This window comes from Hibiscus syriacus, unplaced genomic scaffold (genome assembly GCF_006381635.1).
Source record: "Hibiscus syriacus cultivar Baekdansim isolate YM2019G1 unplaced genomic scaffold, ASM638163v2 tig00110782_pilon, whole genome shotgun sequence".
Lineage (NCBI taxonomy): Eukaryota > Viridiplantae > Streptophyta > Magnoliopsida > Malvales > Malvaceae > Hibiscus > Hibiscus syriacus.
In genome coordinates this window covers 101,029-127,418 of record NW_024062860.1, presented here as the reverse complement: position 1 = coordinate 127,418, position 26,390 = coordinate 101,029, and the positions used below count along the sequence as shown (strand labels likewise).

General features: G+C 33.0%; 1 protein-coding gene across 3 annotated transcripts; it reads right to left on the bottom strand.

The window, feature by feature from the left end:
* Positions 1-130: 130 nt before the first annotated feature.
* On the bottom strand, positions 131-25,990 carry LOC120140165 (acid phosphatase 1-like). 3 transcript variants are annotated; one of them, XM_039155186.1, is made up of 4 exons: positions 25,722-25,990; positions 25,280-25,443; positions 24,644-24,853; positions 131-330 (listed from the first exon to the last, which is right to left on the bottom strand). In XM_039155186.1, exons 2-4 carry the CDS (start codon positions 25,441-25,443, stop codon positions 153-155), a joined length of 552 nt encoding a protein of 183 aa, XP_039011117.1. In that variant the 5' UTR covers positions 25,722-25,990; the 3' UTR covers positions 131-152. The 3 variants fall into 3 exon arrangements, with proteins under 3 accessions (XP_039011117.1, XP_039011116.1, XP_039011115.1); XM_039155185.1 differs by having other exon boundaries at positions 25,280-25,466; positions 25,745-25,990; XM_039155184.1 differs by lacking the exon at positions 25,722-25,990 and having other exon boundaries at positions 25,280-25,689.
* Between the last annotated feature and the right edge of the window lie 400 nt (positions 25,991-26,390).

Sequence of the window (26,390 nt, the reverse complement as noted above, 5' to 3'; positions counted from 1 at the left end):
ATTCACTCTCTTTTTTGTTAATCAAATGTCAAACAGTCTTTTATGGTACAGTTGCATATGTGCATGCTTTTACAAGCTACAACACTAACATCCCTGCTGGGTACACCACAATTATTCCGGCAGGGTACCTGAAACAATCATAAAGGGTTTTACTAGGGAATGTAGTACATAGGATTCGGTAACTTGAACGAACGACTCGATGGGGCGGCACCCAATAAATCGCTCCATTGATCTCCGGAGTTGCCCAGAATTCTATACCCTTCTTCTACCATCTCACTCCTTTTCTCCGACTTAAACGCCATTGCTAGCTCGCCATGGTGTTCGGGGTCTCTGCATAGAAAGATAATACAGGGATCAGTTCGTGATTAACAGCATCGGTGATCACGACACCTGCTGGATAAAGAAAACATTCCGAGAAGCAAAAATACAGAAGACATTGCTTCATGAAATGAAAACTAAGCTAAGAAGCAAAGACGCTACTGAAAATCAGATCAGCTGCGTATAACAAAAGCTGATAACCACAATTATGCTACAAAGAAGCACTAGAAGTATAAATAAAACGATTTCGAGCCTTCCCTTAAATTCCATTGCCAGAACACGAAAAAAAAACATGCTTTCGTATAGTTTGCAGTGAAACCAGTGATAGATAAACCTAAAGTTAAATGTCTCTCATGATATGCAGGAAGGCGCAAACATACTCTAAAGCATAACATAGCATAGAAACTAGTATCACATAACCGACAATTAGAACTCTATGCAAACCACTATATAAACACCATTGCAATCCAACAAGCTCAGCAACAGTAAAACCTTCCCCTGAATTCCATTGCCGAAACTCAAAAAAAACATGATTCCATAGTTTGGCAGTGAAGTCAGTGATAGACAAACCTAAAGCCAAATATCTCTCATGATTTCACTTCGTGCAGGAAAGCGTGAACATATTTTAAAGCATAACATAGCAGAGAAACCGAAAATTAGGGATCTTTGGAAACCACTATATAAACACCAATGCAAATTTGCAATCCAACAAGCTTAGCAACAGTAAAACCTTCCCTTGAATTCCATTGCTGAAACTCGAAAAGAATACGGATTCGTGGTCTAGCAGTGAAGCCAGTGATAGATAAACCTAAAGCCAAATGTCTCTCGTTATTTCAATCCATGTAGGAGCCAGGAGGACATGAACAAATTGAAAGCATATCATAACATAGAAACTAGTATCAAAGAACCGAAAATTCGAAATCTATGAAAACCACTATATAAACACCATTGCAATCCAACAAGCTTAGCAACAGTAAGAACTTCCCTTGAATTCCATTGCTGAAACTCGAAAAGAATTCACATTCGTGGTCTGGCAGTGAAGCATGTGATAGATAAACACAAGGGCAAATGTCTCTTATGATTTCGCTCCATGTAGGAGCCATGAAGACATGAACAAATTGAAAGCATAAACAACATGGAAACTGTTGAAAACATTTTGACGTTTCGATATAACAAATTAAGTTAAATGAATTTTAAGATTTTACAAATGATTTTCTAAGTATATTCGATTTAATTACTCGAATATCAAAATATTACTCCAAGTCTTTCAAAGTTCAATTTCGATCCTTACTAATGTGTAAAATTGTGTTTTATACTTAAAATATTTTTGAAACAATTTTCACAAAGTATTTCGAACAAAAAACGAGTCAAAAATCAAATTTGTGAAGGGATGCACCGATGCACTCATTGATGCATCGATGCACTCACCATATCGAATGCATTTTATGCATCGATGCACTACCATGCATCGACGCACTCAGGTTTTATGAAAACATCGAATGCATTTTATGCATCAGGTTTTATGAAAACATCGAATGCATTTTATGCATTGATGTACTCTTAGTGCACCGATGCACTAAGGGTCCAACGGTCGAAATATTTAAATTTTACACATAGTGTACCGATGCACTAGCCTTATGCATCGATGCACTAGACGCTCCCACTGTTTTATTAATTGTTTTTCACACTTAAACGACTCTATTGACTCCACTAATCATTTATGACGTCTAGAATCAATTGAAGGAGTATTTAAACAAGCTTAGAAGCCATTGATCAATAAGAAGAGATAACAAGAAACAAGAATCAAGAGAGAATCAAAGAGAAAGCATCAAACCTCAAGTTTGAGCATTTTCAAGCCTATTTCATTCAATATTCATTTTTGCTTTCAAGAACACTTATTGTGCTCAATTGTATTATTCTTGAGTGTTCTTTCTTTGTTCTAGAATTGTGCAAACATCTTGCCTTGTGAGGATTTTCTTGTAAGTTTGCAAAATTTGTATTGTTCTCTTTGAGAGAGAGTGTTCTCAAGAATTTGGGGTATAATTCTTGAGGGATTTGTAAGGTTACTCTTTGTCCTCAAAAGAAAGACAAATTAGTGAATTTGTAGAAAATCTTTAGTGTGGATAGCTAAGGTAGTGGACGTAGACTTTGGTTGACAAAGTCGAACCACTCTAAATCGTTGCACAATTACTTTCACTTTTCTGCAAAAGCTTCCACAGAAATTTTTAATTACCAATTCACCCCCTCTTGGCCATATTCGTCGATCGATTAACTCAACAATTAGTATCAGAGCCTCACTTATTTGAAGGTTTAATCGCCTCTTGAGTCTATTCGGGAAGAGTTACATCGATAATCAAGTCATCCATGGCATGTACTTCAAACTCCGACTTCGGTCTTGATTCATTGCCCGTTAACAAGCCTCCTTTCTTCAATGGAGCTAATTATGCTTATTGGAAGAATAGGATTGTAACATCCTCAATACCGGGTTAGTGACCAAATTACAAAGTTTCAGAATCTGGTGATTAAAGTAGAAGAATGGATTAGTTCAATGATTTATCTGAAAATAAATCCTAAAAGATGTTAGTAATTATAAAAGGTATTAAAGGGCAAAAGGGTCATTTGACCAAGAGATGAATTAAATAATGATATATATATATGGATAAGGATGAGAGATTTTCCAGAAATCTCTTCTCTCTTTTCTTCTTCATTTTATTTTTCCTCCCGTGAAAGCTCCAAGGCAAAGGTAAGATTCCTTGTTAGCTGATGATTTGTTGATTTTAAGAGTGGGTTTTGATCCTTAGGTAATACTTAAGATTATGGAAAGCTTAGGTTGTCCTAAAATCAAAAGATAAAGGAGATAGAGAAGATTAAAGATTAGTGGTTCTTGAATGAAATCTTGAAATAGAGTTTATAATAAGAATTGAAAGTTGGATTTGACTTGTCATCAATCTAAGTAAGAGATATGAAGTAATATAATTGGATTTGAAACAAGTTGCAAAATTGATGTAATTATTGAATTACATATAGAAGATAGGATTTTGAGGTTTAAGATGAAATAAATAAGTATAGATTGCTTTAAGTATGTGTACTAGAGTTAAGAATGAAAAAGGGGATGAAACATGAAGGATTTAATCCAAAATGAATGATTTTCGGGTTCAAAAAAGAGGATTCTGGGCAGAGTGCATCGATGCATATTCATTGTGCATCGATGCATCAAGGTTAAAACCCAAAATTTTGTTTGAAGGTGTATCGATGCATAGGTAGTGCATCGATGCACTCTTTTAAAATAGAAACATCGAATGCAATTAGTGCATCGATGCATAAGGCATGCATCGATGCATCCCAGTGATAATACAACATCGAATGCATTTTATGCACCGATGCATCAGTAGTGCATCGATGCATACTTTCATTGAAAGATGAAATTGGCATTTTTCTTAGTCTAAGGAGTGAACCACTAGAGTATATTAGTTATAATACTGATATAGATCTATGAATGATTATGTAGATATAGAACGTGATCCCATTCAGAAACAATTGAAGGATTAGAATCGAATCAAAGCAAAGCTAAGGTGAGTGCAATTTATTTTGTACTTATTTTATTGAATTAACATTGGCTTACGATGAGCCAGTGATGGAGTTACTATGGTAAGAAGTAACTTCTAAATTGTTATGTGATTACCATGTATGCATTAATACATAGAAATAGATGGATGCTATGTTATATGATTTATATGCTTAAGTGAAAATGCAACATATGATATATGTTATTTGACATGACATGCATGGTTACATGAAAGAAAGCTATGTGACTACATGTATATGTGAAAGAAGCTATAAGCTTATATGCACATGTGATATATGTGATATGAATTACATGAAATGATTTACGTGAATACATGTATATATAATACATGTGATATGATATGAGATATATGGTTACACATACATGTGGTATGTGACAGAAGAGAAAGAACAAGTGATACGAGATGTATAAATAAATGCCCATAGTATATGATACGAGAGCTATAGGTATAGTTGGCATGCCAAGAGTCGAGGGTTTACCTATGTTGAAAGGAGCATATGGATAGTTGCCGAGGATCTTTATGACCTCTGGATAGTTACCGGGGTTCTTTGTAACCTCTGGACAGGTCCTTCGGGACGAATACTGAACGAATGTTCGGTGCCCCATGAGGGAATTTATACGAGCTGTGGTGACAGCATTAGTGCACAACCTCAATGTACTCACATACCTCTATTCTCAATAATATACATGGGCAATAAAATTGAAAGACAAATGAAAGTGAAAGTGATACAAGAAGGTAAGTTGCATGTGTGCATGACCTGATTGTATATTGTTATCATACAATAGATTCATGCATATTGATATGTCATGATTCAATGATATGAATGCACATACATGAATTATATGATGTTATGTGTGTTTATGGGTATAGTGATATATGTGTTATATGATGAGTATATGGTAAGTGGAAAGGATTATTGATAGTGTTTGCATATGTATGTCTTTTATTTATATGAAATGATATATGGTTATATTATATGTTTTATATGCCTCACTAAGTCTATGACTTAGCGTGTAAGTGATTTACACGTAGGTACCAAGAAACGAGAAGTGAAAGAATAGAAGTGGCAAAGACAGTATCACTACTAAAAGATCAGATCAGAAATATTTTGACAAAGTATGTATTTGGTTATGTATAAAGTGTTGGCATGTAATAAGTCATTAAGTACGAGCACTCTGATAAAGTCTGTATTTTGTTTTAAATAAAGTTTTAAATTTCCCGGGATTTTTCTTAAGAGTCAAGGTTTGAAAAGTCAATGTGACACGTCGGACTCGTATCCGGGTCGGATACAGGTTGGGGTGTTACATTTAATGGTATCAGAGCTATGGTTTTAGCTGATCCTAGGCTTAAACCGAAGTCAAATGAGTTTTTAAAATGTGTACATGCCAATATAGAGTGAAAATTTCTGATCTGATAGGGTAAGGAGTGTGCTGTCTTGTTATGTTAAATAAGATATGTGAATACCAGAGAATGATTTATGAAATTTATATATATGTTTATATGATATGATGGATGATATGTGAACATATGCAATTGACATATGTTATATAATATTAATTGGATGAGCATATGCACACGTGATATGTGATAGAAGAACTGATATGAGCAAGTGAAAATATGAGAGTTTCCAAAGTGAAACACAAGGCAATAGACTGAAGGTAATAGCATTCACCTGCCCTGGCCAGGCAGGGAGAAGAGCGAAAAACCTCAGGGCGTGCCTGTACAAGATTAGAAAATGTTTTATGATGTTAAATGATATTATGATGTGTTTTAATTTTATACTTCTATAATTCATAGAATTAATGTATCGAAAAGAGTTGAGAACACCTGAGTTCAAGGATGAATTTGAGAAATAATCCATTGTTATGGAAGGATTGAAGAACATAAATCTCCAATGATTAAGAAAATTAGTGCTTCATAGAGTTAAGCACCGTCACAGAAAGCTAGAGATTCTAGTTTTCAACTTTAAACCAGATATGAATTAGTTGTATTATCCGCCAGGGAATTAAATTAGATGAGAGTCCAATAGACTCAAGAAGTAGGGTTTGATCCTGAAAGATTAAACAAGGAGTTAATTGATAATAAGTCAGGGTTAAAGACAACCTTTGTGAATTTGGTTAAAAGCTCTGTTAGAAGTTATAAAAAAAATTAAAGCATGAAAATTATTTTAAAGGAATAAGATGAGTATTGAAATCAGGTGATTGGAAACAAGTGGAGAAAACATAAGTATAAGAATGATAAAGAATAAGGTTTTGTGCAAGTAAAGTTGACTACCAAAGTCATGAAAATGTGATAAGAAGTGAGAGTTAATGATAAATATATGTGATATAAAAGGGCATGGGAGTATGAAAGACATGATATGGTTTTGTTATGTATAAGACAAAGGTAAATAGAATGGTTGAATTTGAACCAAAGGAATTTTATTATGGACAAATGCGAATGAAGGTTTGATAAGTGATGAAAATAGTGAATGAATTACTTTGACGGGGAAGAATAAATATAAGGATAGTTTGATGAAGGTTTATGTTTTGATTGAAAGAAATAAGTTAAATAATAAAGTAGTGTGATAGTAAATGTATTAAGTTAAAGGATTTGTATGTTTGACGGAAACTAAGGATTGATTGAGAAGTTAAAAAGATAAAGAAGGAAAGTATAATGATATGAAAGGAATGTAAAAGCATAAGGAAAAAGGTGATGAAAGAATTAAAGTAATGAAGTGAAGTTTATGATAATACGAAAGATTTATTGAAGAGGTGATACGTAAAAAGGAATAGTAGATGTGTAAATAGTATTGTATATAAGCAAGAGAGTGAATATGATAAGTGATTTGCATTATAAATGGAAAGAGTTAGCAATGGCTTACAAAATTAGGTGATGGAAATGTATTGGAATTATAAGATATTGTCAGGTTATGATAGCCAAATATGAAATGGATTCGAATACAATGTATATTTTAATTATGTAATGTGATGTAGTGAAAGAGATAATGATTTGAATGTTCAAGAGAATATAAAGAGTAATAGAAAAGTGTGAGAATGAGTATGTCGGTGAACAATTTATAAGACAAATGAAGTTGCAATGTTTGATTTTGGAACAGTTGAATAATATTATGTGCGCATAAGATATAGTTAAGGGAAATTTCAATGGAAAAAGAACGTATAGGATCAAGTTGATAAGGGTCGTAACCTAGATTAAAAGTTGAGGATTGTGTTCAAAAATTTAATGTGCAATCGGATAATGTTAGAGGATCTCTACTATTTCAAAGTGGAAAAGTTAGATAAAGTAATTTAGTTACTATGCGGTGGAATTAAAATATGGTAAAAAAAATTTAATATATATAATTAATTGAGTAGGGCGTGTGCCCTAGATTGAACAGTTGTTATTGACTAGCTGTAAGAGTAAAGGTGATAGAGTAATAAGATTGGAAGAAAAGATAAAGTGAATTAATCAAGTATGACATGGATTTGAAATATGGTTAGGTATTTGGAGCATATAGATATGATGAAGTTAATGAGAAAAGTATTTACAGGTTCAAAAGGGAGTTTTGAGGAAGAAAATAATAATAATAATAATAATAATAATAATAATAATAATACCAAGTACAAAAGATGGTAAAGAATGAGGTTCTGTATAAGTGAAGCTGCTTATCAAAGTTATTAAGATGTGATGAAGATTGATAATCAGGGATAAGTATAAGTAAGATAGGAAAAAGTATATGAACATGAATGAAAAGATATGTTCTTATTGATTTGTTCAGTGAAAATTCGAGGACGAATTTTCTTTAAAGGAGGGGAGATTTGTAACATCCTCAATACCGGGTTAGTGACCAAATTATAAAGTTTCAGAATTTGGTGATTAAAGTAGAAGAATGGATTAGTTCAATGATTTATCTGGAAATAAATCCTAAAAGATGTTAGTAATTATAAAAGGTATTAAAGGGCAAAAGGGTCATTTGACAAAGAGATGAATTAAATAATGATATATATATATATATATATATATATATATATATATATGAATAAGGATGAGAGATTTTCCAGAAATCTCTTCTCTCTTTTCTTCTTCATTTTCTTTTTCCTCCCATGAAAGCTCCAAGGCGAAGGTAAGATTCCTTGTTAGCTGATGATTTGTTGATTTTAAGAGTGGGTTTTGATCCTTAGGTAATACTTAAGATTATGGAAAGCTTAGGTTGTCCTAAAATCAAAAGATAAAGGAGATAGAGAAGATTAAAGATTAGTGGTTCTTGAATGAAATCTTGAAATAGAGTTTATAATAAGAATTGAAAGTTGGATTTGACTTGTCATCAATCTAAGTAAGAGATATGAAGTAATATAATTGGATTTGAAACATGTTGCAAAATTGATGTAATTATTGAATTACATATGGAAGATAAGATTTTGAGGTTTAAGATGAAATAAATAAGTATAGATTGCTTTAAGTATGTGTACTAGAGTTAAGAATGAAAAAGGGGATGAAACATGAAGGATTTAATCCAAAATGAATGATTTTCGGGTTCAAAAAAGAGGATTCTGGGCAGAGTGCATCGATGCATATTCATTGTGCATCGATGCATCAAGGTTAAAACCCAGAATTTTGTTTGAAGGTGTATCGATGCATAGGTAGTGCATCGATGCACTCTTTTAAAATAGAAACATCGAATGCAATTAGTGCATCGATGCATAAGGCATGCATCGATGCATCCCAGTGATAATACAACATCGAATGCATTTTATGCACCGATGCATCAGTAGTGCATCGATGTATACTTTCATTGAAAGATGAAATTAGCATTTTTCTTAGTCTAAGGAGTGAACCATTAGAGTATATTAGTTTATACTGATATAGATCTATGAATGATTATGTAGATATAGAACGTGATCCCATTCAGAAACATTGAAGGATTAGAATCGAATCAAAGCAAAGCTAAGGTGAGTGCAATTTATTTTGTACTTATTTATTGAATTAACATTGGCTTGCGATGAGCCAGTGATGGAGTTACTATGGTAAGAAGTAACTTCTAAATTGTTATGTGATTACCATGTATGCATTAATATATAGAAATAGATGGATGCTATGTTATATGATTTATATGCTTAAGTGAAAATGCAACATATGATATATGTTATTTGACATGACATGCATGGTTACATGAAAGAAAGCTATGTGACTACATGTATATGTGAAAGAAGCTATAAGCTATATGCACATGTGATATATGTGATATGAATTACATGAAATGATTTACGTGAATACATGTATATAATACATGTGATATGATATGAGATATATGGTTACACATACATGTGGTATGTGACAGAAGAGAAAGAACAAGTGATACGAGATGTATAAATAAATGCCCATAGTATATGATACGAGAGCTATAGGTATAGTTGGCATGCCAAGAGTCGAGGGTTTACCTATGTTGAAAGGAACATATGGATAGTTGCCGAGGATCTTTATGACCTCTGGATAGTTACCGGGGTTCTTTGTAACCTCTGGACAGGTCCTTCGGGACGAATACTGAACGAATGTTCGGTGCCCCATGAGGGAATTTATACGAGCTGTGGTGACAGCATTAGTGCACAACCTCAATGTACTCACATACCTCTATTCTCAATAATATACATGGGCAATAAAATTGAAAGACAAATGAAAGTGAAAGTGATACAAGAAGGTAAGTTGCATGTGTGCATGACCTGATTTTATATTGTTATCATACAATAGATTCATGCATATTGATATGTCATGATTCAATGATATGAATGCACATACATGAATTATATGATGTTATGTGTGTTTCTGGGTATAGTGATATATGTGTTATATGATGAGTATATGGTAAGTGGAAAGGATTATTGATAGTGTTTGCATATGTATGTCTTTTATTTATATGAAATGATATATGGTTATATTATATGTTTTATATGCCTCACTAAGTCTATGACTTAGCGTGTAAGTGATTTACACGTAGGTACCAAGAAACGAGAAGTGAAAGAATAGAAGTGGCAAAGACAGTATCACTACTAAAAGATCAGATCAGAAATATTTGACAAAGTATGTATTTGGTTATGTATAAAGTGTTGGCATGTAATAAGTCATTAAGTACGAGCACTCTGATAAAGTCTGTATTTTGTTTTAAATAAAGATTTAAATTTCCCGGGATTTTTTCTTAAGAGTCAAGGTTTGAAAAGTCAATGTGACACGTCGGACTCGTATCCGGGTCGGATACGGGTTGTGGTGTTACATTTAATGGTATCAGAGCTATGGTTTAGCCGATTCTAGGCTTAAACCGAAGTCAAATGAGTTTTTAAAATGTGTACATGCCAATATAGAGTGAAAATTTCTGATCTGATAGGGTAAGGAGTGTGCTGTCTTGTTATGTTAAATAAGATATGTGAATACCAGAGAATGATTTTATGAAATTTATATATATGTTTATATGATATGATGGATGATATGTGAACATATGCAATTGACATATGTTATATAATATGAATTGGATGAGCATATGCACACGTGATATGTGATAGAAGAAATGATATGAGCGCGTGAAAATATGAGAGTTTCCAAAGTGAAACACAAGGCAATAGACTGAAGGTAATAGCATTCACCTGCCCTGGCCAGGCAGGGAGAAGAGCGAAAAACCTCAGGGCGTGCCTGTACAAGATTAGAAAATGTTTTATGATGTTAAATGATATTATGATGTGTTTTAATTTTATACTTCTATAATTCATAGAATGAATGTATCGAAAAGAGTTGAGAACACCCGAGTTCAAGGATGAATTTGAGAAATGTTCCATTGTTATGGAAGGATTGAAGAACATAAATCTCCAATGATTAAGAAAATTAGTGCTTCATAGAGTTAAGCACCGTCACAGAAAGCTAGAGATTCTGGTTTTCAACTTTAAACCAGATATGAATTAGTTGTATTATCCGCCAGGGAATTAAATCAGATGAGAGTCCAACAGACTCAAGAAGTAGGGTTTGATCCTGAAAGATTAAACAAGGAGTTAATTGATAATAAGTCAGGGTTAAAGACAACCTTTGTGAATTGGGTTAAAAGCTCTGTTAGAAGTTATAAAAAAAATTAAACCATGAAAATTATTTTAAAGGAATAAGATGAGTTTTGAAATCAGGTGATTGGAAACAAGTGGAGAAAACATAAGTATAAGAATGATAAAGAATAAGGTTTTGTGCAAGTAAAGTTGACTACCAAAGTCATGAAAATGTGATAAGAAGTGAGAGTTAATGATAAATATATGTGATAGAAAAGGGCATGGGAGTATGAAAGACATGATATGGTTTAGTTATGTATAAGACAAAGGTAAATAGAATGGTTGAATTTGAACCAAAGGAATTTTATTATGGACAAATGCGAATGAAGGTTTGATAAGTGATGAAAATAATGAATGAATTACTTTGACGGGGAAGAATAAATATAAGGATAGTTTGATGAAGGTTTATGTTTTGATTGAAAGAAATAAGTTAAATAATAAAGTAGTGTGATAGTAAATGTATTAAGTTAAAGGATTTGTATGTTTGACGGAAACTAAGGATTGATTGAGAAGTTAAAAAGATAAAGAAGGAAAAGTATAAATGATATGAAAGGAATGTAAAAGCATAAGGAAAAAGGTGATGAAAGAATTAAAGTAATGAAGTGAAGTTTATGATAATACGAAAGATTTATTGAAGAGGTGATATGTAAAAAGGAATAGTAGATGTGTAAATAGTATTGTATATAAGCAAGAGAGTGCATATGATAAGTGATTTGCATTATAAATGGAAGAGTAGCAATGGCTTACAAATTAGGTGATGGAAATGTATTGGAATTATAAGATATTGTCAGTTATGATAGCCAAATATGAAATGGATTCGAATACAATGTATATTTTAATTATGTAATGTGATGTAGTGAAAGAGATAATGATTTGAATGTTCAAGAGAATATAAAGAGTAATAGAAAAGTGTGAGAATGAGTATGTCGGTGAACAATTTATAAGACAAAGGAAGTTGCAATGTTTGATTTTGGAACAGTTGAATAATATTATGTGCGCATAAGATATAGTTAAGGGAAATTTCAATGGAAAAAGAATGTATAGGATCAAGTTGATAAGGGTCGTAACCTAGATTAAAAGTTGAGGATTGTGTTCAAAAATTTAATGTGCAATCGGATAATGTTAGAGGATCTCTACTATTTCAAAGTGGAAAAGTTAGATAAAGTAATTTAGTTACTATGCGGTGGAATTAAAATATGGTAAAAAAAATTAATATATATAATTAATTGAGTAGGGCGTGTGCCCTAGATTGAACAGTTGTTATTGACTAGCTGTAAGAGTAAAGGTGATAGAGTAATAAGATTGGAAGAAAAGATAAAGTGAATTAATCAAGTATGACATGGATTTGAAATATGGTTAGGTATTTGGAGCATATAGATATGATGAAGTCAATGAGAAAAGTATTTACAGGTTCAAAAGGGAGTTTTGAGGAAGAAAATAATAATAATAATAATAATAATAATACCAAGTACAAAAGATGGTAAAGAATGAGGTTCTGTATAAGTGAAGCTGCTTATCAAAGTTATTAAGATGTGATGAAGATGATAATCAGGGATAAGTATAAGTAAGATAGGAAAAAGTATATGAACATGAATGAAAAGATATGTTCTTATTGATTGTTCAGTGAAAATTCGAGGACGAATTTTCTTTAAAGGAGGGGAGATTTGTAACATCCTCAATACCGGGTTAGTGACCAATTATAAAGTTTCAGAATTTGGTGATTAAAGTAGAAGAATGGATTAGTTCAATGATTTATCTGGAAATAAATCCTAAAAGATGTTAGTAATTATAAAAGGTATTAAAGGGCAAAAGGGTCATTTGACAAAGAGATGAATAAATAATGATATATATATATATATATATATATATATATGAATAAGGATGAGAGATTTTCCAGAAATCTCTTCTCTCTTTTCTTCTTCATTTTCTTTTTCCTCCATGAAAGCTCCAAGGCGAAGGTAAGATTCCTTGTTAGCTGATGATTTGTTTTTTAAGAGTGGGTTTTGATCCTTAGGTAATACTTAAGATTATGGAAAGCTTAGGTTGTCCTAAAATCAAAAGATAAAGGAGATAGAGAAGATTAAAGATTAGTGGTTCTTGAATGAAATCTTGAAATAGAGTTTATAATAAGAATTGAAAGTTGGATTTGACTTGTCATCAATCTAAGTAAGAGATATGAAGTAATATAATTGGATTTGAAACATGTTGCAAAATTGATGTAATTATTGAATTACATATGGAAGATAAGATTTTGAGGTTTAAGATGAAATAAATAAGTATAGATTGCTTTAAGTATGTGTACTAGAGTTAAGAATGAAAAAGGGGATGAAACATGAAGGATTTAATCCAAAATGAATGATTTTCGGGTTCAAAAAAGAGGATTCTGGGCAGAGTGCATTGATGCATATTCATTGTGCATCGATGCATCAAGGTTAAAACCCAGAATTTTGTTTGAAGGTGTATCGATGCATAGGTAGTGCATCGATGCACTCTTTTAAAATAGAAACATCGAATGCAATTAGTGCATCGATGCATAAGGCATGCATCGATGCATCCCAGTGATAATACAACATCGAATGCATTTTATGCACCGATGCATCAGTAGTGCATCGATGCATACTTTCATTGAAAGATGAAATTGGCATTTTTCTTAGTCTAAGGAGTGAACCATTAGAGTATATTAGTTATAATACTGATATAGATCTATGAATGATTATGTAGATATAGAATGTGATCCCATTCAGAAACAATTGAAGGATTAGAATCGAATCAAAGCAAAGCTAAGGTGAGTGCAATTTATTTTGTACTTATTTTATTGAATTAACATTGGCTTGCGATGAGCCAGTGATGGAGTTACTATGGTAAGAAGTAACTTCTAAATTGTTATGTGATTACCATGTATGCATTAATACATAGAAATAGATGGATGCTATGTTATATGATTTATATGCTTAAGTGAAAATGCAACATATGATATATGTTATTTGATATGACATGAATGGTTACATGAAAGAAAGCTATGTGACTACATGTATATGTGAAAGAAGCTATAAGCTTATATGCACATGTGATATATGTGATATGAATTACATGAAATGATTTACGTGAATACATGTATATAATACATGTGATATGATATGAGATATATGGTTACACATACATGTGGTATGTGACAGAAGAGAAAGAACAAGTGATACGAAATGTATAAATAAATGCCCATAGTATATGATACGAGAGCTATAGGTATAGTTGGCATGCCAAGAGTCGAGGGTTTACCTATGTTGAAAGGAACATATGGATAGTTGCCGAGGATCTTTATGACCTCTGGATAGTTACCGGGGTTCTTTGTAACCTCTGGACAGGTCCTTCGGGACGAATACTGAACGAATGTTTGGTGCCCCATGAGGAATTTATACGAGCTGTGGTGACAGCATTAGTGCACAACCTCAATGTACTCACATACCTCTATTCTCAATAATATACATGGGCAATGAAATTGAAAGACAAATGAAAGTGAAAGTGATACAAGAAGGTAAGTTGCATGTGTGCATGACCTGATTGTATATTGTTATCATACAATAGATTCATGCCTATTGATATGTCATGATTCAATGATATGAATGCACATACATGAATTATATGATGTTATGTGTTTCTGGGTATAGTGATATATGTGTTATATGATGAGTATATGGTAAGTGGAAAGGATATTGATAGTGTTTGCATATGTATGTCTTTTATTTATATGAAATGATATATGGTTATATTATATGTTTTATATGCCTCACTAAGTCTATGACTTAGCGTGTAAGTGATTTACACGTAGGTACCAAGAAACGAGAAGTGAAAGAATAGAAGTGGCAAAGACAGTATCACTACTAAAAGATCAGATCAGAAATATTTGACAAAGTATGTATTTGGTTATGTATAAAGTGTTGGCATGTAATAAGTCATTAAGTACGAGCACTCTGATAAAGTCTGTATTTTGTTTTAAATAAAGTTTTAAATTTCCCGGGATTTTTCTTAAGAGTCAAGGTTTGAAAAGTCAATGTGACACGTCGGACTCGTATCCGGGTCGGATACGGGTTGGGGTGTTACAAGGATGATGTATTTCATTCAAGCAAGGGACATGGGAGCATGAAATATTATAGAAGATGGATATATCAAACCCTCCACTCACTCAAGATTGTGGAGTGAATGAGAGACAAGAATGTTTCAGCTCAACTCCAAAGCTATTCATATCATCTTTTGTACTCTTGGACCGGATGAATACGGGAGAGTTTCATCTTGCACAACCGCCAAGAAGATATGGGAAAAACTACAAGTCACTCATGAAGGCACAAACGAGGTAAAAGAATCTAAAATTAGTCTTCTAAATCATAGCTATGAAAATTTCAGGATGAAACCGGATGAAGATGTCAAAGCTATGACAGATAGATTCTCCGCGATTTTCAATAGTCTCAAATCATATGGAGAAATCATTCCAAATGACAAGCTTGTTAAGAAGTTAGTTTACTCTCTTCCAAAAGCTTGGTAATCAAAGAAGACGACGATCATCGAGGCTAAGAACTTAAAATCCTTGACCCTCGATGAACTTATTGGCTCTCTCCTCACGCATGAAATGATGCTTAAAGAAGAGGAAGACCTTGAGAAAAGAGACGAGCCAAAGAAGGAGACGAAGAAGAAGAAGAACGTGAGAGTTGCTCTCAAATCAACAAAAGATGAGAGTGATTGGATGAAGATGACGATGACAAGGAAATGACACTGTTTTCCAAACGGTTCAGAAAAATGATAATGCCTAACCGAGGAAGAAAATTCAAAAGAAATGAAGGCTTCAAAAATGAACCAAAAGAGAATGACCCGATCATTTTCTATGAATGCAAAAAACCGGGGCATGTCAAATATGATTGCCCACAATTGAAGAAGAAGGGTCAATCAAAGATTAAGCACAAGGCTCACGTGGCTACATGGAGCGATGAGGAAGGTTCCGATGAAGAGTAACAAGAAGTAGCAAACTTGTGATTGATGGCATTCGGGGAAGATTCTAAGGTAACCTCTAACTCATTTGATTTAGATGATTTATCTTATGATGAGTTATTAGAGGAATATAATAGGTTGGCTTCGGACTATGATAAATTATTTTTAAAATATAAAAATGATATTTCAAAATTAAAAAAATGAAAATAATCTCATATCCAAGGCCAACAATGATCTTGAAAGTAAAATAAAAAATTTGCAAATCAAACTAGAAGAGTTTGAAAAGAAAATTTCTGATTTGCATAATTTACTTTCAAAGGTCAATGATGATAATAAAAAAAATTGATGATCTTAAAGCTTGTTTTGATAAAGTTGGAACAAAACGTTTTCAAAAAGGAGAAAATTCAAAATCCAACTTTGTTAGAAAAAGTTTTAAAAACTACAATCATAGAGATCCCCGAAGAACCTCTAATGGAAAAATCGTTAGAAGTATATGGGTTCCTAAAGAACTCATCACTACTAAAGATAATGATATCCTACACAAAAGGATACCTAAGGGGATTAGAATTTCGGAGACTAATGAGTATGGACCCAAAAGAATTTGGGTACCAAAAATTATAAATTAATCTATGTTTGTAGGAAAATGAGCATTGCTACAAGGCAAGAGAAACAAATTCAAATTCATGGTACCTTGATAGTGGATGCTCAAGACACATGACCGGAGACAAAAGCCGGTTCATAGAGCTTAACGCCAAAAATGGAGGAGAAGTGACTTTTGGTGATAATTCAAAAGGTCACATTGAAGGTATAGGTACAATAGGTAATACCTCTTCCATACAAATTAAAAATGTTTTATATGTGAATGGATTAAAGCATAATCTTTTGAGTATTAGTCAATTATATGATAAGGGATTCAATGTCATGTTTGAAACTAATGGTTGTAAAGTTATTGACATTGCATCTAATCAGATTATGCTTGTTGGTCATAGAATAGGAAAAATTTACATGGTGCATTTAGATTCCATATATATGACTAATTTATGCCTAGTTGCTAAGGATGAGCATGATAGTTGGTTATGGAATAGGAGACTAGGACATGCTAGTACGAGTGTTTTGCAACGGTTAATTCAAGGAGATTTAGTTCGAGGGTTGCCTAAACTAAAATTTGATAATGATAAAATATGTAATGCTTGTGCTAAAGGAAAATAAAATCGAATTTTTTTAAATCCATTAATGAATATCTACTAGTAGAGCATTACAATTGATCCATTTAGATCTTTTTGGGCCATCTAGAACTACTAGCTTGGGTGGAAAACAATATGCATTTGTATTGGTAGATGAATATTCTAGATATACTTGGGTTCTATTCTTAACTACAAAAGATGAAGCATTAGAAAAATTCATCATGTTTTCAAAAGTAATCCAAAACGAAAAAGGTTACTCTATAACTAGTGTTAGGAGTGATCATGAAATTGAAATTGAAAATCTTGGATTTACTGAATTTTGTAATTCTAATGGTATTAGCCATAATTTTTCAGTACCTAGAACCCCTCAACAAAATGGAGTTGTTGAAAGGAAAAATTGAACTTTAGAAGAAATGGCTAGAACCATGCTTTGTGAAAATAATTTGCCAAAATATTTTTGGGCGGAAGCCACAAATACCGCTTGTTATGTTATTAATCGAGTAATGATTAGGCCTATTTTGAAGAAAACTTCATATGAACTTTTTAAAAATAAAAAGCCTAACATTAGTTATTTTCATCCGTTTGGATTTAAATGTTTTGTTTTAAACAACGGTAAAGACAATCTTGGCAAATTTGATGCTAAAAGTGATGAAGGAATTTTTATGGGTTATTCCTTAAATTCTAAAGCTTATCGAGTATTTAATAAAAGAACTTTGATTGTAGAAGAGTCTATACATAATATTTTCGATGATAATCCCCTTCCGAGGAAGGATTATTGTTTGAATGATGATGTAGGTACTATAAACACAAATGACGTTGGAGAACCATCATCAAATGAAGAAACGAAAGATGAGGAAACTCATGATCCTCTCGAGAATCCAACCATTGAAGAAAAGGAAGTATCTTATCCAAGAGAGTACAACTATGTCAAGGATGGTGAAATAATAGGTGATCCATCCAAAGGGGTAACAACTCGATCTTCTCTTAGAAATATATGTAATTATGTTGCATTTATCTCATGCATCGAGCCTAAGAATATTAAAGAAGCATTAAATGATGAACATTGGATTATGGCTATACAAGAAGAGTTAAATCAATTTGAGAGGAGTACAGTATGGACATTAGTTGAAAGGCCTAGTAATAAGTCTACTGTAGGTACTAGATCGGTATTTAGGAATAAGCTTGATGAGAGTGGTAATATAGTAAGAAACAAGGCTATACTTGTTGCTCAATGGTATACTCAAGAAGAGGGCATAGACTATGATGAAACATACGCTCCCGTAGCTAGGATGGAAGCAATTAGAATGTTATTAGCATTTGTATGTTCAATGAATTTAAATTATATCAAATAGATATTAAAAGTGCATTTTTAAATGGTTTTATAAAAGAAGAAGTGTATGTGAAACAACCTCCTGGTTTTGAAGATTCAAAATTTCCAGATCATGTTCTTAAATTGACAAAAGTGTTTTATGGTTTAAAACAAGCTCCTAGAGCTTGGTATAAAAGATTATCAAACTTTTTAATTGAAAAAGGTTTTTCAAAAGGAAAGGTTGACACTACATTGTTTTTGAAGCATAAAGGTAAAGATTTATTAGTAGTTCAAAATTATGTTGATGATATAATATTTGGTTCTACTAATGATGTTTTTGGCCAAGAATTTTCTAAGCTAATGCAAAGTGAATTCGAGATGAACATGATATGATAGGGAAATGGTGGCGGGTTGTTGAACGTTGCTCTTGTTGAAGAATCAAACCTAGAAAGCTCTAGACTCGATGAAGAACAAAGGTGATGAATATGGGAATGTGGCGGCAGTCGCTAGGATTGTTTAGGGTTTCTTTTATGTGCTGGAATCAAGACAACACGATAAGAATAAAATAAACAAAAGATAAATAAATGAAAGATGAAATAAGATAATAAAGAAATCAAAAGATCTCTCTTATGAAGGTGAACGGTAAAGATGATTGACGGTGCGGATGGATTTGTGGAAAAATAGATGGATAAGTGTCCTATCGAGCCCTCCTAGTCGCAATGAAAAGGCAAACACGATAAATGGCTCTAACCAACCCTCCTAGTCGCGATGAAAAGGCAAATTGGAGTGTAAAGATTAATCTCCCTCACAAGAACTTGAAAGAACTCCAGGAGAAGAAGCTTCGAAGGCACAAGGCAATCAGCACTTGCAAAAACGAACTCTCGTTGTATTATTAATCAAAGAAATCTTAATTACAAAGTTGAATGAAGCCTCCTTTATATAGGGACTGAGTTCTAAAGGTCCTAGATAACTAATGAATAAAATAATAATAAACTAAACATGTTTTAACTCTAATTCCTAATAATAATAACTAAAGATAATATTTTAACCCAACCTTAATTCCTAATAAAATAATAAATCTAATCCTAAAAGATAATGCATCATCCTATATTAAGTTATATTACAAATAATCAATATAAATATTGAAAATTCGTAATATTTACAAAATCTCGTATTAATCCCGTATAGGATTTCCTGCACGCACCGTCTTCAGTAAAATGACCATATCTTGAGTTCCCGATATCGGATTGATGCGATTCAAGAACCGTTGGAAAGATAAGAGACAGAAGGTTGTATCTCCAGAAGACATATCGACCAAATAAGATCAGGATCCCATTCAAAAAGTCGTCGCAAGTCTGCTGCTGTTCTGATCTTCTTTTCCAAAGCTTGGACGAGTGGATCATTTGGAAGAGTTATTACTTCTTCCTTTGATGTGAACCTTGTGATGAATGTATCATGATAGGGGAGCTCTCATTTTTCTTGGGACTCCAAATCATGCAAAGAAAAGATGTCATCTTCATTAATCAAGCTAAGTACGTCAAGGATATGCTCAAGAAGTTTGAACTGGAAAATGGGAAACCTCATGACACTCCAATGAGCTCATCAACAAAGCTTGACATAGATGAAGGAGGTAAATGTGTGGATGTTAAATTATATAGGTCAATGATTGGCTCTTTGTTTTATCTAACCGCAAGTAGACCGGACATTATGTTTAGTGTTTGCTTATGTGTTAGATTTCAATCATGCCCTAAGGAATCACATTTACTAGATGTTAAGAGAATCTTTAGATACCTTAAGGACACTCCTAGTTAGGACTTTGGTATCCTAGAGACTCTAGCTTTAGCTTGCATGCCTTCTCTGATGTGGATTATAGAGGATGCAAATTAGATAGGAAAAGCACCTCCGGTACTTGCTAATTCCTTGGAAATATGTTGATTTCTTGGTTTTCAAAGAAACAAAATTGTGTTGCATTATCTACCACTGAAGCGGAATACATTTCAGCCGGTAGTTGTTGTGCACAAGTTTTATAGATGAAACAACAACTTTTTTATTATGAAATTGAAGTAGGTACCATTCCTATCAAGTGTGACAATACTAGTGCTATTTGTCTCACTAAAATCTCATCCAACACTCTAGAACTAAACACATTAAAATTAGACATCACTTCATTAGAGACCATGTCACTAAGGAATATGTAGTTCTAGAATTTGTTGATACTTTGCACCAATTAGCAGATATTTTTACAAAACCTTTAGATAAAGAAAGACTTTGGACACTTAGAAGAGAATTAGGTTTAACTGATATTTCCTCACTTAGTGTTTAAATTAATTTTAGCACTTTTAAGAATAAATGAAAAATGCTTATAATAATAATTTTTTATTGCATTCTTTGTTATTAGTTAGGGGGAGTTTATGTTCTTTGGTGAAAATTAATTTTATGTTCAAATATAGTTTAAGGATTAAATTGATTGATTGAACATGATTAATTTTCAATATATGAATTGCCAGTACCACTATAGCTAATTAATTTAGCATTTTGAGTGTTTAAAACGAATTTTTTGACATTTTTGTGCATAATGCATCAATACACTGATAGTGCATCGATGTATCCCTTTGAATGTGCATCGATACATCATGAAGATGCACCGATGCACTCCTTGAGTGTGCATCGATGCATCCGTCGGGTTTTGGGTTTAAAAGCCTAATTGTATCCATTTTTCTCAATCCCTTAACCTATTAAACTCTCTGTCGTCGCTCCTCTCCCTCACTTCTCTCTCAAAACTACTCCATAACCTTCGTTTTTTATCGGAATTCATTCATAATTCAACTCCAGTCATGCTAACATCATTAAATCGTGCAAAACAATATCACATTCCACTCAATCCGAATTTTTCAAGGTATTTTTCCAAAAATCTCTAATTTATCAAATTTTGATTTTAGAACTAGTTTAGATTAGTTCTAGGATGAACATTATTACAATCAATTTCGTCAAAAACAAACAATTTTTCAACATTGTCTATAAATTTTCGAAAAAAAATTATTTTTGAAACTTATTGATGTTTTTGATTTAATTGTATTATTTTCATGAAAACTATATGTATTATGATATTTCCAATGTTATTTTCAAATAGTTTCAAAATTATGCCCATTAGGATTTGATTTAGAGAACCTTGAATTATTGAGGACTCAATTGAGTTTTGGGATTGATTATTTTTCATACATGTGTTTTAATTGCATGTTACATTCCTAATTCCAATTCCTTAAACCATGTCAAACCCTAAACGCCCTAATACTTCTTCAAGTCATTCTAACCAACCTCCTAATCATATTCCCCCTCAACCTCCACATCCAAATGATCCCAATATGACTATTCTAAATTCCCGTTTTAATATGCCTGGTCGTCATAGAGAAGAACTCTACCATAGGTATATGAATTCTTTCCAATCATACAAAATTCGGGAATAACGTATTCCCTCTGTTCAAGCAATGGTAGATATCAACTTTGAATATCTACCAACTCTCAAATTCTGGAAGTTTGATAAACTGTTTCACCTTAAACCTATTGTCTATCATCAGTTGGTCCGCATTTTCTACTCTAATGCGGTATGTATTCAAAACGAGAGTTAATGTGGGACTATAGGAATCAGATCCTACCTTATAGGACAATATATTCATATTGACCCCGACGCTATAGCTAAACAGTTTGGGCTAGATGACAATGGTTTATATAATGAGAAAGAAACAGTGACATATCCCTATCTTCCTAATGCTAATGTTAATACCTTATGTACACACCATGATCATTTTCTACATTTAATGATCTCTTGGTGGTTTCGATCATCCGAAGGTAGGTACTCCACTCTTCGTGTCAGGGATTTATGGTGGATGCATTGTATCCAGCATAATAGAAAAATAAATTTGCCACACATCATTTTTAGTGAACTAGTAGATATCATAAATGTAATCCCATCCAAACATGTAGAAACTTTAGTTTATGGGTGTCTACTTAGTAATCTTTTTATCAAACTCCGTCTTAGAGTCTCTCTCGACAATCCAATTCCTCTTCAAAATCAAATCAATCTCACCTCTTTGAAGAAAGTTGATTGAAAACAAGACGAGGAAACTGGTCAGTGGGTCTTTCGACCCAATAAGCAAACTCCGGGAGCCAGTTCGTCACGAGCTCCTTCTGCTCCTAGTTCTTCTCGTGCTCCACCTCCTCCGACTGCAGACGATGATCCTGAACTTCAGCAGCTCATGCAAGATATTGATGAGGAAATACCCAACGATGATCCTCTGGCACCGGAACCGGCACAACATGAGGGACAAATGCCTCCATATTTTTGAACATTTATGGAGTCATTTGATCTGAGGTTTGCTTTCATGGAGTCTCAGCTGACTGAATTCCAACAGGAGATGCGTGAACGTATGGATGCTCTTACGCTTGAACTGCGAGCACATTATCCTCCTTCTCTCGATCCTCCTATGGACGACTAGATCTTGTCTTGTTTTGATTTTGTTTGAGTTGCATTTAGAACTTGGTTTGATAAACATTTTACTGTTTTTGGATTGTTTTACTTTGAATGTTTGAATTTGTTTGGAATTATGGTTTGGATGCTTGAATATTTGAACTTATATTTATATATTTGATTGTTGAACTTATATTGGTTTATTAGTTTTTTGCATCATCTAGCATATGACCAATTTTTCCATATCACATTCGTCTATTTATGAATATTAAATTATGAAACTAATGGCTAACATTTCTCTCGATCTTTGATCTTAGCAGCTTAAGTTATAATCAATTGGCTATGCTTTTCAAAACATTGTTCCAAACGTTTTAGAATCTTTTTGATTTAACAAAAAGGGGGAGAAGTGTTAAAGTAAGGGGGAGTAATTTTTCAAACTTGATTTCAAAATCTATTTTGAATTAGAAAATTATAAAATTACTAAAATGTTTTGTTATATAAAAAAGGGGGAGATTGTTGAAAACATTTTGATGTTTCGATATAACAAATTAAGTTAAATGAATTTTAAGATTTTGCAAATGATTTTCTAAGTATATTCGATTTAATTACTCAAATATCAAAATATTACTCCAAGTCTTTCAAAGTTCAATTTCAATCCTTACTATTGTGTAAAATTGTGTTTTATACTTCAAATAATTTTGAAATAATTTTCACAAAGTATTTCGAACCAAAAACGATCCAAAAATAAAATTTGTGAAGGGATGCACCGATGCACTCATTGATGCATCGATGCACTCACCATATCGAATGCATTTTATGCATCGATGCACTACCATGCATCGATACACTCAGGTTTTATGAAAACATCGAATGCATTTTATGCATCGATGCACAGACCATGCATCGATGCATTCAGACTTGTTTGAAACATCGAATGCATTTTGTGCATCGATGTATTCTTAGTGCACCGATGCACTAAGGGTCCAACGGTCGAAATATTTGAATTTACACATAGTGTACCGATGCACTAGCCTTATTGATCAATAAGGCTCTATTGACTCCACTAATCATTTCCAACGTCTAGAATCAATTGAAGGAGTATTTAAACAAGCTTAGAAGCCATTGATCAATAAGAAGATATAACATGAAACAAGAATCAAGAGAGAATCAAAGAGAAATTATCAAACCTCAAGTTTGAGCATTTTCAAGCCTATTTCATTCAATATTCATTGTTGCTTTCAAGAACACTTATTGTGCTCAATTGTATTATTCTTGAGTGTTCTTTCTTTGTTCTAGAATTGTGCAAACATCTTGCCTTGTGAGGATTTTCTTGTAAGTTTGCAAAATTTGTATTGTTTTCTTTGAGAGAGTGTGTTCTCAAGAATTTGGGGTATAATTCTTGAGGGATTTGTAAGGTTACTCTTTGTCCTCAAAAGAAAGACAAATTAGTGAATTTGTGGAAAATCCTTAGTGTGGATAGTTAAGGTAGTGGACGTAGACTTTGGTTGACAAAGTCGAACCACTCTAAATCGCTGCGCAATTACTTTCAATTTTCTACAAAAGCTTCCACCGAAATTTTTAATTACCAATTCACCCCCCTCTTGGCCATATTTGTCGATCGATTAACTCAACAGAAACTAACATCAAAGCACCAACAAGTAGAACTCCATGAAAACAGAATGGCAGTGCAACAACAAGTCACCTAAAATGATGTATAAGTGAGCAATCAAAAGAGGTAAGATGTTTACCTTAATATAAGCTTGTCCCATCTTCGAAACCCTGCTTTTGTCAAATTTTCAATCGTAATCAATCTGTGATGTTCACTTCGACCGATTAGTAAAAACACTTTAAACCCCAAATCTAAAACTTTCTCATAAAACTTGAAGCTGGGTTCTATTACTGGTGCCATTCCCCTTTGAACCCACTTATCAAACTCTATAGGATCAAAAACCTCCAAGTTGTAAAATTGTCAATGAAACTAACAGTGAGCAAAACTCGATTCAAAAAAAATCAAATTTTTGACTCAATGTTGAAAATTCGATTTGACTCAAAAATAAAATTCAAATTCGAGTCAGGTATAAAATAGAACTAAAATATTTCAAAATTCAAGTCTCAACTCTATATGATATATGTACATCACATATGATTATAATTACATTTAAACATCAACTCGAATTACATAAACTTTAACTTGAGTTATAATTTTCAACTCAACTCGAAAATTTTTAATTTGATTCGATCAAATAATCACCTTAAATGAAAACCACCATTTAGACTCGCACAAACGCAACACAACATTGTAAGGAAGATTACCAATCTCTTAGCAACCAAACAAGTTCATGAAAATTGGGAAAGAAAGGAACCCGACCAAATTAAAAGCTTATCAATAACCATGCTCAACGTAGTAAGGGAGATTGGATAACAAAGTATCATCAATATCGAAAATCCAAACATCTTTCCCATCTCCACTCAGCTCCAGGCTCTTGGCGTAAACTCCTGCCTCGTCTGAAACCCTATCGATGTCCATTTTATAGCCACGACCAGTCATGTAATCTTTAATATACCCCAGACATTCCTCGGGAATCGTCTTCCAAGGACTCAAATTGTTGACTTCAACAGAAAATCTCCAGCTCGTACACGGTAACTTGAGCTCATCTTCGAATTCGTGAATCTGGGTCTCGATACCTTCTGGGTATTGAATGATCAATGGTCTGGGGAGAAGATGGGGGTTGAAGGTGGTATCGTGAGAGAAAGTGGAGGAAAAGTTTGAAGAAGAGCATGAAAAAACAGTGAATTGAAGTCCATTTTATAGCCACGACCAGTCATGTAATCTTTAATATACCCCAGACATTCCTCGGGAATCGTCTTCCAAGGACTCAAATTGTTGACTTCAACAGAAAATCTCCAGCTCGTACACGGTAACTTGAGCTCATCTTCGAATTCGTGAATCTGGGTCTCGATACCTTCTGGGTATTGAATGATCAATGGTCTGGGGAGAAGATGGGGGTTGAAGGTGGTATCGTGAGAGAAAGTGGAGGAAAAGTTTGAAGAAGAGCATGATAAAAACAGTGAATTGAAGAAAAAAGAAAGTCTGGGTATGGTATTGAATTGAAGACGGAGAACCAAAAAAAGGGAAGGAAATAGAAAAAAAGTACGTTTCTTGGGAGATGGGAGAGGGGAAAGGAAAACCTGTTGAAACAATAACCTTCGAAGAAGAAGGCAGTAACGTGTTGTTGGAAACAGAAAAGGTAATGTTAAAATTAGGTGTTTGATTAGACATTTATAAATAAAGTAAATTATATTAAAAGAGTCACTTAATTTCACAAAATTTAATTTAAAATAATCAATTAATAATAGGTACAATATATAAATGGTTCATTGATTATAAGATATCATTTTGTTGAGTCCTATAATTATTAAAAATTATAAAATAGTCTTCTAATTATAAGACGATTTTTTATTGAGTTATCAAACTATTAAAAGTTATAAAATGAT

Excerpts from the sequence above, each read along its gene's own strand:
- LOC120140165 (XM_039155186.1), bottom strand. The coding sequence starts at position 25,443 with ATGACTGGTCGTGGCTATAAAATGGACATCGATAGGGTTTCAGACGAG. Across the intron at positions 24,854-25,279 it reads TACGTTGAGCATGGTTATTG|CTTGGAGGTTTTTGATCCTA; the intron begins ATAAGCTTTTAA and ends ACAATTTTACAA. Across the intron at positions 331-24,643 it reads TGGGACAAGCTTATATTAAG|AGACCCCGAACACCATGGCG; the intron begins GTAAACATCTTA and ends CTTTCTATGCAG.